At 40.2% G+C, this 12,988-nt stretch overlaps 1 protein-coding gene across 2 annotated transcripts; it reads right to left on the bottom strand.

Annotated features, from left to right (window-relative positions):
- Nucleotides 1–4,047: 4,047 nt before the first annotated feature.
- LOC308104742 (uncharacterized protein) lies at nt 4,048–12,245 on the bottom strand. Of its 2 annotated transcripts, XM_080455252.1 has the most exons (4): nt 12,212–12,245; nt 12,010–12,090; nt 8,084–8,179; nt 4,048–5,770 (listed from the first exon to the last, which is right to left on the bottom strand). In XM_080455252.1, the coding sequence occupies exons 2-4, from the start codon at nt 12,053–12,055 to the stop codon at nt 5,094–5,096; spliced, it is 819 nt and encodes a 272-aa protein (XP_080311378.1). In that variant the 5' UTR covers nt 12,056–12,090; nt 12,212–12,245; the 3' UTR covers nt 4,048–5,093. The 2 variants fall into 2 exon arrangements, with proteins under 2 accessions (XP_080311378.1, XP_080311377.1); XM_080455251.1 differs by having other exon boundaries at nt 12,010–12,236.
- Nucleotides 12,246–12,988: the final 743 nt, after the last annotated feature.

Below are 12,988 nucleotides of genomic sequence, written 5' to 3' on the forward strand. Positions count from 1 at the left end.
TTTGGGGGCGGCTGTAGAAAAGAGTCACCCTAGACAGCAACCCTCCCCCTGGCCTATTACCATGGCTTGGCTCCACCCCTCTCACTCACTCCTCAATCAGTGTTCGCTCTATATAAACTGCCTTTCAGTTCACTTTGGCAGCATTAGCAGCAAGACCAGACATGAGAGCCCTCTTGTCCTGGGAGTCTCAGCCAACCTTTGGTTATGCGTCACTGAAGTGAGTTAAGTTCATGGTTCTCATATGTTGCATTTTAGTGGTTTGATAAATGTGCTGAATCTTACAGATCACCTGTTTGCCTTGAAATATGAAGTGTGTGTAATGCGCAGTGCACATAGTCACTTTACCATTCAAGGAAATGCAGTTATCATTAACCTTAGGAAATATTGAATGTTGTTGTATTGTCCCATATTATTTGTTATAGGTATAGTTTGTTGACAAGTTCTATAAACTTAAACACATTTTGCAAGTGCCTCCTCCCAACACTCGTGCCAACAATGTCCGGAAATGTACCAGAAATGTATTTATGTATGTATTTTAGAGTAAACATTTTTATAAATACCATATCAAATTAAAGTTACACAGTATGACTTTATTATATGATTGTGTGAAGAATGTCACGGTTTATAATGTGCTTTTCTCATGACAATAAAGCCCCTTTGAATTGTTTATAATGTGCTCACTTTACTTGGTAATGATATGCAATGGCCATCCCATAGACTGGGGGACAAAGGGAGCCCCATTGGTTACTCTCTACAGACCCGTTTTGAAGCCATTTTTTCGGCAAATTCAAATCCACCATCTTTGGACCTCTCCGTCCAGAAAATAAACCAGAAACGCCTGCTATTGGCTGCAACCTTAGCGAGGGCAGGTTTTCACTCAGAAGCATTCAGCTCTAGAAGCATACCCTACTTTATCATTATTATTTTTTAATAAATGAGACCATAATTTACTAAACACATACCATATACAAAAATACTTTAAAATAGTGAATGAAAACAAAATGTTTGTGAAAATGTTTACTGAGGTAATAAAATCTAAACATTTAAAGATTCTACACCATGAATTAAAAATAATAATAATAATATTTAATATCATTGTTTATGTCACTCAAACGTTTTTCAAAAGGTTTGAGCCTAAATCAAGCCTCAGATATACTCATTCCAACTAACTTCTCTCTGGCTTATAAAGCACTTTCACCTGCAATACCACATTGTCCTGATTTGCACGTGGTGCTATTGAGCCAGTTTGTATGCGTTATCTCCTGGTTCTGAGCGGAAAAAGTAAAAATAAAAATTATTTTCTTCTTTTTTTTTCTAAGTTGGAACTGAAAACGGGAGGGATTGTACCGCTAGTGACGTCACTTTCGGGGCCAAATGAGTTTGGCTTGTTTTGAGAACAATTTACATAAAACCCCAGATATGCTGTGAAAGCTTGAGTGCTCAAACTGGGGTATTTTTTGGGATAGAAGAGAGGTAGGGGAGACCAAAAACACACAAAAAAGAAGGAAAAGTAAAAATTCATGGTGTAGTCCCTTTAAAAAGTGTAAAGTCCGGCCAAAACCTGGTTCACTTGTATTGAGAGTAAATTCTTCTGGTGCCTGCAGGAGGTGAAATAGCAACATCTGCCCTGGGCCATTAATGGGAATTGCACCCTTAACTCATTCACTAAACAGCCCAAAAAGCCCACACTGCCAGCGATTTTGCGATTTTCTTACCTTTTCAAGTAGTCACAGAATATTTATCTCCAGTATGATCGATCCCCTGATGGTTGCTAATCACGGAGGGTTTCACTGTGCTTCCGTGAAAAAAATTAAAATGTCATCGTGATTCCCGTTTGCTTGTCATACCCAGTTGAAAATAGCATGTTTCGCCCAAAAATACTTAGTAAAACACAGGAGCCAAGATTCAGAATATTTCCCAAATACTTTAACCAGGAAGTGAATGGAGCAGTAAATCTTTGGATCGCGTTATCTCCTGGTCCTGTGTGATATTTTTTTTTGAGAGACATAAAAAAACATCATTGGCGGTGTGGGCACTCTATTTAGAGCCGTTAAAAGACGTCATTGGCAGAGAATGAGTTAAGTGGGCTTCAAATCCGGCGGAGATTACTTGCCGCCTGGAACATCCTTAAAGACGTGGTGAAATGAAAAATAATTTGTTCACACTTTTAAAGCATATCCGTGGTCATAATATGGAGATAACCAACAATAGATAAAAAATTGTTTTTGTGTATTCTTAACAAAACTCCCTAAAAGGCTAGTCTAGCGTAGCCAGACAACTATTTCACAATCTCCGAATGCTATCTAGAGTCTGGATCTACACCTCCCGAAATCCAAGAACAGAAGCTGTCATCTGTTCATCATTTCCGTTAACGAAAATATATCTAAAATATCAGTAACACTTTACTTACAGGTTGTGTCTATAATGCATTATAATGCACTTATAACGCATTATACCACTTATAGATGTTTATAATTATGCATAACAACTTATAACAAGGGATATGAAGTATTATAACGTTTAATATCATTTATAAATGCTGGTCATAATGCATTAGAATCACATTTATAATGCATTATAATGCATCATAATGCATTACAATGCACTTATAATGCTTCATAACACTCGTTATAAATGTTTATAATTATACATAACAACTTCTAACAAAGACACATGAGCTTATAATGGATTATGACCAACACTTATTAAACGTTGTAATAAGTTGTCATACATGATTATTATACATGATTATAAACATTTACTTATAAACATTTACATTTATAATGCCTTATAAGTGCATTATACTAATAATGCATTATAGATGCAACCTTTAAGTAAAGTGTTGCCAAAATATATTTTCATTTGATACTAAGTAAGCTATATATGCTTAGATTATTTTGATTTATATTAGGACAAATGTGCGCGATTGTAAAGACGAAACGGAAGCAGGGAGGAAGCGTCACATCCGCTTCATCCTCTGATCATTTTCAGAGCTTTTGTGCTCCAGACTGTATGACGGAAGCATTTGAAAATTGTGGGAGGCAACAGTCTGGCTCGCGAGACTACTACAAGGCCAATCTTAATTACTTCCTGTCAAACAGGTACTGCATACTGCGTTAAAATATCCTGTGTTCTAATGGATCCAATGTAGTTATTATTTAGTCACAAGGTGTTAATGTTTAACACCTTGTTGTTATAGGGATTCTAGGTAACTTGAAGCCTAAATTTAAAAAATATTTATATATGTTGCATTTTTCCCCCTCTATCAGCCACTATATAATGATGCTGGGGTGTTTTCCTTTATTGAAACACAGTCCTCTTTCTGAAATCCGTATTTTCCCTACTATTTATGTTTTGACATCCGGGTATCCGGGACGTAAACTAAATGAAGTGCATGTGCGTCCGTGCGCGTCCGTGCGCGCCCGTGTCCGTGTGAACAAAAAATGGAACGGACGGCCATGTTTTCTGTGCACTGTTTTTGTTTTTCTTTAAAACGCTGTCAAACTTATTACTTGAGGCACGGAATTTACTTTAAAGATATCGTTTGGATAGAATTTAGTTGTTTAACTTCATATATGTGGTCAATTAATCATTACAGAGCCTATTTAAAAAAAAAAAATCTGAGAACCGGCAGGGGCGGGCAGTGACACGTATGTATCCGAATAAAGCAACCTATTTTCGGCATAGCCCCTTCAAAAGTCCCCTTGCGTCATATTTGCTGGTGGTGGGGAAAATGAGCTGCTGATTGGCTGAAGGGGAACTAACTGCTGATAGGCTGAAGGGGTTGTCAGTCAACGGTACTAACTGTTTGACAACAGTTTTTTTTCTTTTTTTGATCTCTGAAGTTGCCTAGAACCCCTCTAATGCTTATCATTGGTTCAACATTGATAAAACCCACACATATGAAATCACTTTCAAAATCTTTCAGAAATAGCAAAGATAGCGGATCTACAAGCTCACAACTTGTGAGCTTGTAGATTGGCTACTGCTGCTTCTTTTTTATTCATTTATGAGAACAAAAAAATACATAAAATGTGGAAATATGGACATGAAAGGTTTCTGCCCGAGAACGACGTCATGTTATGGTAACCTGTTACAATATTTTCTACATTGTCCCTGACAAATAAATTAACAAGCAAGCATTGGGTATTAATATTACACAATATCTTCGGACTGCCTACCTGCTCTGTTCACACAGTGTTTTGCTATTAAATTGTGCACCACATGAACAATAGGAAAGCAACAACTCCGGTGATTCCCACCCTGTGGGCTAAGGACCACTGATGGGCTGTGAGGATATTGCAAGTGGGCCCTCAAATACTATTTGAATGAGAATATAACATGTAAAAATTCTAATGTTAAAAAAAGAAAAAGTCCTGGCATGTTTTTGTTTAAAACCTTACCTTTAAAAAATTGTTTGTGATACCAATAAATATGAACTGAAAGTATACTAGGTTAGTTCTATTGATTCATCATTAACTCATTGACTGCCAGATTTAAAACATCGTCTATAGCTGCCCTTGCCAGCGATTCTGAGGGTTTTCACTAACCTTTGAAAAATCATAGAATATTATTCTTCACAACGATCCACCCGTCGATCGCTTTATAAGACGTAGGGGTGTCTCGTAGAATTCGGGAAAGAACATTGTGCCGCCGCGATAATCCTTTCCATAGTTGTGGGCAGTTGAATGTGGCTTGTTTTTGCCAAAAAGCAACAGAAAGCAGATATTTTTTTTTAATTATAAATCCTATTACTAAATGAAACCAGCTCCATTTTGTTGTGATCACGTGATCTTTGGCTGTGCTCTTCATCATCGTCATCATCATGATTCACACCGCCCTCTAGCGCAAACCACTGAAAACACCAAATGACGAGTGACTCGTCATTGGCGATGTGAGCCTTGGGCCAAATGATGAGTATACTCATTAATGACAGCCAATGAGTTTAAATAAACATGCTCTGAAAATGCACACGGCCCACAAACGCTTTTGAGATTTCCAAGTGGGCCCTGATGCAGAAGAGGTTGAGAACCAATGGACTACTCGACTAACAAAACCTTAGTCAACCATAAGTCCAAACAATGATTTGTTGACTAGGAGGGTTCAGCAGACTCCCCTGTGTGAGTCCTTACGTGCGCTTTAAGAGTTCCACTTTGACCAAAGGTTTTGCCACAAACCGTGCAACTAAAGGGTCTCTCCCCTGTATGCGTCCTCATGTGCGCCTTCAGGTGCGCACTCTGATTAAAGGTCCGGCCACATATTGTACAACGAAAGGGCTTCTCTCCTGTATGAGTCCTCATGTGGCCTTTCAGTGTTCCACTCTGACTAAAGGTTTTCCCGCAAGTTGCACAGTTAAAGGGTTTTTCCCCCGTATGATTCCTCACGTGCGCCTCCAGGTGAGCCGTTTGCGTAAACCTTGTGGAACAAAAGGGACAACTAAAGGGTTTTTCCCCCGTATGGGTCCTCATGTGTTTCCTCAGACGCGCATTGTCGCCGAAGCTTTTGCCACAAACAGTACAAAGAGACGGTTTTAGAGTTATGTGTTTTTTCACAGGAGCGAGGGTATCTGTCTCTCCGTTTCTATTGTTATGTTCACTTTTCTCTGCCGATGTCAACGTCAACTGATGAGCCTCCTCTGGTCTTTGAAGTAGCTCCTCATGCTCCTCTTTAATCTGTGGAGGCTCTGGTTTCTCCAGCACCATACTGGGGCACCTCTTCTCTTGCTGTTCAGGGGAAACGTCCTTTTTACACACATGGAGGTGTGGCCAATCTAGAGGGAGGAGACAGGAGCAAACAACTCAACTCAAAGGTGCCTTCTGATAAGTTAAGAAGATCAGTGTTTGGACTAACCCTTACTAAGTACTGTAACGCAACTACTTTTTGGAGTAAACTAATAACGTAACTAGTTACCTTTTCCCATTCAGTAACGCTGTTATAGTTACTGTGATTTAAATGGGTGCGTTACCTGCCCTACATGAGCCAAAGCATGTCGGACAGTAGAAAGTGAAAGTGGCAGAGATGAGTGATGATTGATTAACGTAGGGTAAAATGTCAGGGTAAGCCAATCAGAGAGAGTTGGGCGGGTCTTGCCTTAAGGGGAAAATACACACAAAAACACTTGCAAACACACACACAAACACGGCAACACGCCCACCACCACCACCACACACACAATGGCAAATGCAAGTCTGAGCAGCTTCTTTGCAATTTTGAAATATAACCATAATTTTGAATTTGTGGAGATAAAGGACGCAAAACATTTTGTGGTCAAATGTAAACTAACATTGAGTAACAGCAATGCTAATCTCCTCAAGCACCTTACAAAAGTACATGGGGCTATAAAACTAGTCGCCAAAGACCCCACCATAGGGCATTTTCTGGTTCCACTCAAAAATAGTCCATGCATTTTTTCCCATAGATTCCACCTCACCCCCTAGCACTCACCTCTTCGGACTCTACCTCACCCCCTAGTACTCACCTATTCAAACTCCAACTCACCCTCTAGCACTCACCACTTCAGACTCCAACTCACACCCTAGCGCTAATCTCTTCAGACTACACCTCACCCCCTAGCACTCACCTCTTCACACTCCACCTCACCCCTAGCACTCACCTCTTCAGACTTCACCTCACCCCCTAGCACTCACCTCTTCAGACTCCACCTCACCCCCTAGTACTCACCTATTCAAACTCCAACTCACCCTCTAGCTCTCACCTCTTCAGACTCCACCTCACCCATAGCACTCACCGACTCACTCCACCTCACCCCCTAGCACTCACCTCTTCACACTTCAACTTACCCCCTTGCACTCACCTCTTCACTCCACCTCACCCCCTAGCACTCACCACTTCACACTCCACCTCAGGATCGGGATTTGAACCCACAACACGCTGTCTGGTGCCCGGACCGCTACGCCAGCCATCCGACCTGTTTTGTTTATCCTGATTTTTTTAAAAACATTTTAGATATTTTTGAAATATTTTAACAACACAAATCTTACATGGGGGTCCCTGGCCTGAAATATGTTCAGATGGGGGTCTGTGGACAAATACGTATTATTTTGGGGTTCCTTCATATGAAAATGTTTGAGAACCACCATTGCATTATGTCATGGACTCTGAGAATGTACAAATAGAACCAAATGGATCTGTAAGGGTCCATTTGGTTCCATTTGTACACTCAAGAATTACAGACCTGTAAGGCCAATAGGGACAAGCGGTAATTGCTGAAGCCCCACCCCCTCTTTATTCCTATTGGCTGGGCTTCAAACAGCCATAACTCCAGTTTACAGCATGCTACAGGTCTCAAACTGCCAATGTTATAAAAAATGACCTCAAAGTGCGGTCCGCAGACCCCCAGGGGTCCTTGAGGATTTCCCAACAGCAGTATATCTGTAAGCATACACACACGAAAATTGCCATTCTACAAGCTGTGAGCGCACACACACACACATGCACACACATGCACACACACACACACACACACACACACACACACACACACACACACACACACACACACACACACACACACACACACACACACACACACACACACACACACACACACACACACACACACACACACACACAAAAATTACCGATCTACAATTTGAGTAAAAAAATTTAAAATACTCTTCTCTTCTAGGGGTCTCTGGCACAAAACATTTTCAGATGGGGTCCACAGCCAAATACATATCAATTTGGGGGGTCCCTGTCACGCGACAGTTTGAAAACTACTGATTTTCTGAAATCTGAAAAGATTTTAAAAAGTTTAAACCCAAAAAAATCACAACTTTTCATCAATTAAAAACAACTTACTCCAACATAAGTATTTCATGAATAAAATCACAACATTTCCATAAATAAATAAATGAATACAAAGCTTAAGAAGTAGCGGAAATAGCAGATCCACAAGCTCACAACGTGGCGCGAGGTGACTCGTTGTGAGCTTGTAGATCTGCTATTTTCACTAGTGTGGGTCCCGGGCAAACGTCTAATTTCTCTTTTGGGTCTCGAGCTAAAAGGTTTGGGAGCCACTGTCCTAAAGTGTACATGCACTGATGACAGGCTTCCAACATACCACCGGATCCTTTAGGTGCAGACAGCAGGGGCTCACTAGTGTCATCATCATGGGTGCCGTCCTCTTCATCCTCGTCTGTGCTTTCAACAGATGCATCTACCACATGAAAACACATTTACTGTCGAAACACACATGATCTTAAAGGAGTAGTTCACCCAAAAAATTGACTTATTTTATATCAATTACACACCCAATTAAGCCTTGAATTCAAGATTGTTTTTGTCGCATTCCTAAGCCAATAATTTGATGACCGGTGGAGTCTGAGTCTCCTATTGACCGATCACCCGGTCATCAAATTATTGGCTTAGGAATGTGACAAAAAAAAAATCTCCATGAATTCAAGTTTGTTGTTTGGGCGACCTACTCCTTTAAGGTGCGTTCCCGCCTAAAGATACATATTAAGATTAAATAACTTAAATATAAAAAATATATTTTCCCGAAACAGGTAAACAATTAAGAATTAGGAAAATGGTCTTTATAAATGTAAAGTATACATGATTTGAACATGAACGGTAGCTACATCATCAGACCTACATGTACCGTTCAATTTCTTGTTGACTAGACCGTCCTACTCGGGAATGATGCAAGTTGGGAACAATGCAAATAGGGAATGCATGCCCCACCCTGTTATGCGATACCCATTATACCCTGTCAGAGTACCCTATGTAACCGTCTGTCTCTGTGACACTTTTATGCCCATATATGAAGATCTCTAAATATGTCTGTCCTTGTCCCTTTTGTGAGCATATATGGAGATCCCTGATGTTCTCCGTTATATGGCCATATGGATATACCCATATATGGGCATATGGGGGGGTTGGCGGTTCCGGAAAGTCCTTCTACAGTGGTAAACGTCTGGGAAGAATGTGTGGAGAATGTCTGAAGAGTGACAACTGACTGTGGAAAGTGGACTGACTAAGTAATCAAGGTGCGGGGAATTGGACAGGTGTTGGGGATTTGCCAAATCAAGCTTAGGCTGGGGTTGCCATCATCATAGACATATAAAAGGTAGACGCCTCCTCCGACTCTAAGGCGTCTGTATCGTGGCCACTATATTAGAGGGGGCACGCATCCTGACTACTGGCCAATCAGTCACAGTGCGTCTTTTCCGAGACTTAGCAGAATATTTTCATACAACTAGATTCTGACAAGTCCCGGAAAAGACGTGCTGCGATTGTCCAGGAGTCAGGAAGCGTGCCCCCTCTAATATTGCGGTCATGATACAGGTCGCTCCAATGAACTGCTACGGCCAATGAGGTATCTAGGTTTCTGTATCTATTGGCTCATTTGGGCCACGGCCAGAGCCTTTTCTGGCGGTTCTGGATTTTCAATACTGAAAATGTTTTTTTGTTTTTTTTCCTGTTTAATAAAGCGCTGGAGAGACAGGGAGACCCCTATTACTGAACAAACACTCTATAGCAATGATTACTATCACAATATAGAGCTATTCAATACTGGTACTGAACAAACACTCTGAAGCAATGATTACTATCAGTAGAGTTCTTTAACACTTGTTTTAACAAATCACGAACCCTACCTGCAACATGTTACATGTGGCTCCATCCAAAACTGTACAACTAGATTATTGTTGCAAAACATACAACAATTAAGCCATATTATATACTTAAGCTATTAAATAAATAGCCGATCTACAAGCTTACAACGCGTCACTATTTTTTAGGGGTGTCACGATACGCCTAATCCACGATTCGATTCGACTTTCGATATTAAGGTCACGATTCGATTCGATTTTCGATACGATATATATATTTTAAAACGTCCTTTTTTCAGCTTTGAGGGCTATACTGTATGATTATTAATTTAGGCTATTGTCTGTATTTGTAAAGAAAAACACATGTTTCTCAATAAGTCCCTTTTATTTGAATAATATCAAATGAGAATAACAAAAAGGGTTTTATGCCCTTACAACAACTGTCATTTTCAGATTATTTTTTAAGATGAGTTAACAAGAAGCTCTATAACTAAAGAAAATCTAAATACAAAGTTGAATACAAAGACAACTGTTATTTGGCTATAAGATGTTCTTAAACATCTTAAAGTATGTTCACATTGTTTGAACAGGTAAGAGCTTTAACAAACAAGAAATGTGAATAATAAGCTAAGCCAGGGGTCTTATACAGGTTTTATTTTTTTTTACCTTAACCCCATCCCTTTTCTGAGGTGAACTTTAGCCAAAAATAGCAGATCTACAAGCTCACAACGCCTCGCGCTGTGAGGCGTTGTGAGCTTGTAGATTGGCGATGTTTGGCCGAGAGGTATAGGTGTAGAGGGGAAAAAAGACGGAGCAACTATCAATGTGGAGCATAATCGACAAACGGTAGCCGTTTTGTCAACAACGTGTCGGGTGCCCTCATAATTCACTGGGAAGCCAAAATATAGCCAGACTTTTGACAGCGGGAGGGTTTTCCAATTCTTCCGTTTGTGTATCATCATTACCATCGCTGGCTTCAGCAGTGGCCATGGTGAAATGTTAAGTAGTACAGACGCAACGCTACAGCGGTCTCTCTCTGTCTACTCCAAACTCCTCTGTGGTGTGTGTGTGTGGGTTGGTCCTGTCGTCTTTTTTTTCTCCCCCGTCGTAAGCACGCATGAGCGATGCACGGAAAAACACAACAGCTGCTCGCAGCATGGCTTCACCCGGACATGCAATCGGATGTGCGCATGCGCGGGAGTATTTTTTAAAAATTAACCCTTGAATCGCGATACGGCTTTTGATTTCGATACACTGTATCGAACGTCATTTTCGGTTCGATTTCGATACGTATCGAGTATCGTGACACCCCTACTATTTTTTTAAGAAAAAAAAAGGTTTGACATAAGATTTGAGTATTTTTACATTGGCACTGTAAGTATATTATTATTTTTACTCAATTAAAACATTTGAACATTGGGGCACGGTGGCGCAGTCGGTAGGTAGCGCTGTCGCCTCACAGCTAGAAGGTCCTGGGTTTGATTCCCGCCGGGGACGCTGTGGGCGTGTGCTCTCCTCCGCGTCATCAGTGCCCATACCCTAGGTGGAGTTGGCGAAAGGGCCTCTCTGTGTTGAGTTTGCATGTTCTCCCTGTGTCCCCTAGAGTAGGTACCCTCACAAAAACATGCTGTAATCCTGGTCTCTATACTGCCTCCCCCTGGTCAGCCGGGGCGCCTGATGGAGGGGAAAGGAACTGGTTGGAATAACGTGTTCCTTCCACGCACTATGTTTAACCAGGGAAACTCTCCCCGTCAGGTGATAAGAAGCGGCTTGCTAGCTCTAATGCATTGAAGGAGGCATGAGCTCGGCTCTAAGCTCTCCCTAGGCTGGCAGAGGGAGTGTAGCGCCCAGGATTACTTACATAATTGGCACTGGGTGAAAAAATGGGTTACAAAAATCGTGAAAAAAAAAAAAATTAACACGAGCCTTTTACTTAATTATATGGTGGCACTGCTCTTTTTTTTCTTCTTCTTCTTCTTCCACCACTGCAAATCAGTGGTGGAAAGTAAATGTTTTTTTTTTTTTTACTTTACTGGAGTATTTTCAATTTTCAGTACTTTTACTTCTTCTCCACTACATCGCAGAGGCAAATACTGTACTTTTTACTCCACTACAATTATTTGAAAACTTTAGTTACTTTGTAGATTTTTTATTATTTACAAAACATGCTTTATCGTTTGTACTGCTACGAGCTTGTAGATCTGTTATTTTCAAAAGACTCTTATACATTCTTGAACACTTCTGAAATGGGACATTCTGCATAATGAGTACTTTTACTTTTGGTACTTTAAGTATACCTTGTGATGCCAATACTTTTGTATTTTTACTCAAGTAAATTGTTGAATACCAGACTTTTTTTTTTAATACAGAGCATTTCTGCATTGCAGTATTGATACTTTTACTCAAGCAATACATTTGAGTACTTTTTTAGTACCTGAACCTGTAGCCTTCATCATCAGCTGTTGTTGGATGTCAGACATTGTTGTTGTTTAGCAGCTTAGATGCCATCTAACAACTCAACCTATATTTGTAATTACAAAACAGTAGGGCTAGCGGCTAGCTGGCTAGCCCACACGTACAACACGCTCCATTATATAATTAGCATTATAATTAAAACCATTAAAAAATAAATAAACAATACATTTTGAGTCCTACAGCTCTCTGCTCTGCTACAAGAATAAACAGGGGGAGGGAGCCTCTTTCTTTGGTGTTTCGACCAGGTGGGCGTGGTTTTGAGGCATAGATTTTGTGAGGTTAGGGTTTGGTTTAGTCACGTAACCACGCCCACCTGGGCGAACCACCAAAGAAAGAGGGAGTCCCATAAACAACACACTGCAGGCGCACACGTTTGACGTCACTAGCAGACGCGACGCCTCTCTGCGCATAGGTTATTTTTTCCCTTGAATGTCAACATTGAGGAATGAATAGGAATTTATCATTATTAGGCAGTAGTGGCAAAGTACTCAAATGTTTTACGTAAGTAAACGTATCAATACTGCAATGTAGAAATACTCTGTTCCAAGTAAAAGTCAGAAATTCAGAATTTGCTTGAGTAAAAGTACACCATTATTGGTATCAAAATGTACTTAAAGTACCTAAGTAGAAAGTACTCAGCATGTAGAATATCCCATTTCACAAGTTTTCAAATGTATAAAATGTAGACAAACCTTTTGAAAATAGCAGATCTACAAGCTTGTGAGCTTGTAGATCCGATTTTCAAATGGCCAACATGTATATAGGGCTGAAGTGGGTTATGTATCTTTTGTAATAATAATCAAAATCTTCAAAGTAACTAGTAACTAAAGTTTTCAAATAATTGTAGTGGAGTAAAGGTATAATATTTGCCTCTGAGATATAGTGGAGTAGAGTGTAAAAGTACTGCAAATTGGAAGTACTCCAGTAAAGTAAAAAAT

The sequence above is a fragment of the Gymnoscopelus braueri genome, assembly GCF_963280865.1.
Source record: "Gymnoscopelus braueri genome assembly, chromosome: 17".
In the NCBI taxonomy this organism is placed as follows: Eukaryota; Metazoa; Chordata; class Actinopteri; order Myctophiformes; family Myctophidae; genus Gymnoscopelus; species Gymnoscopelus braueri.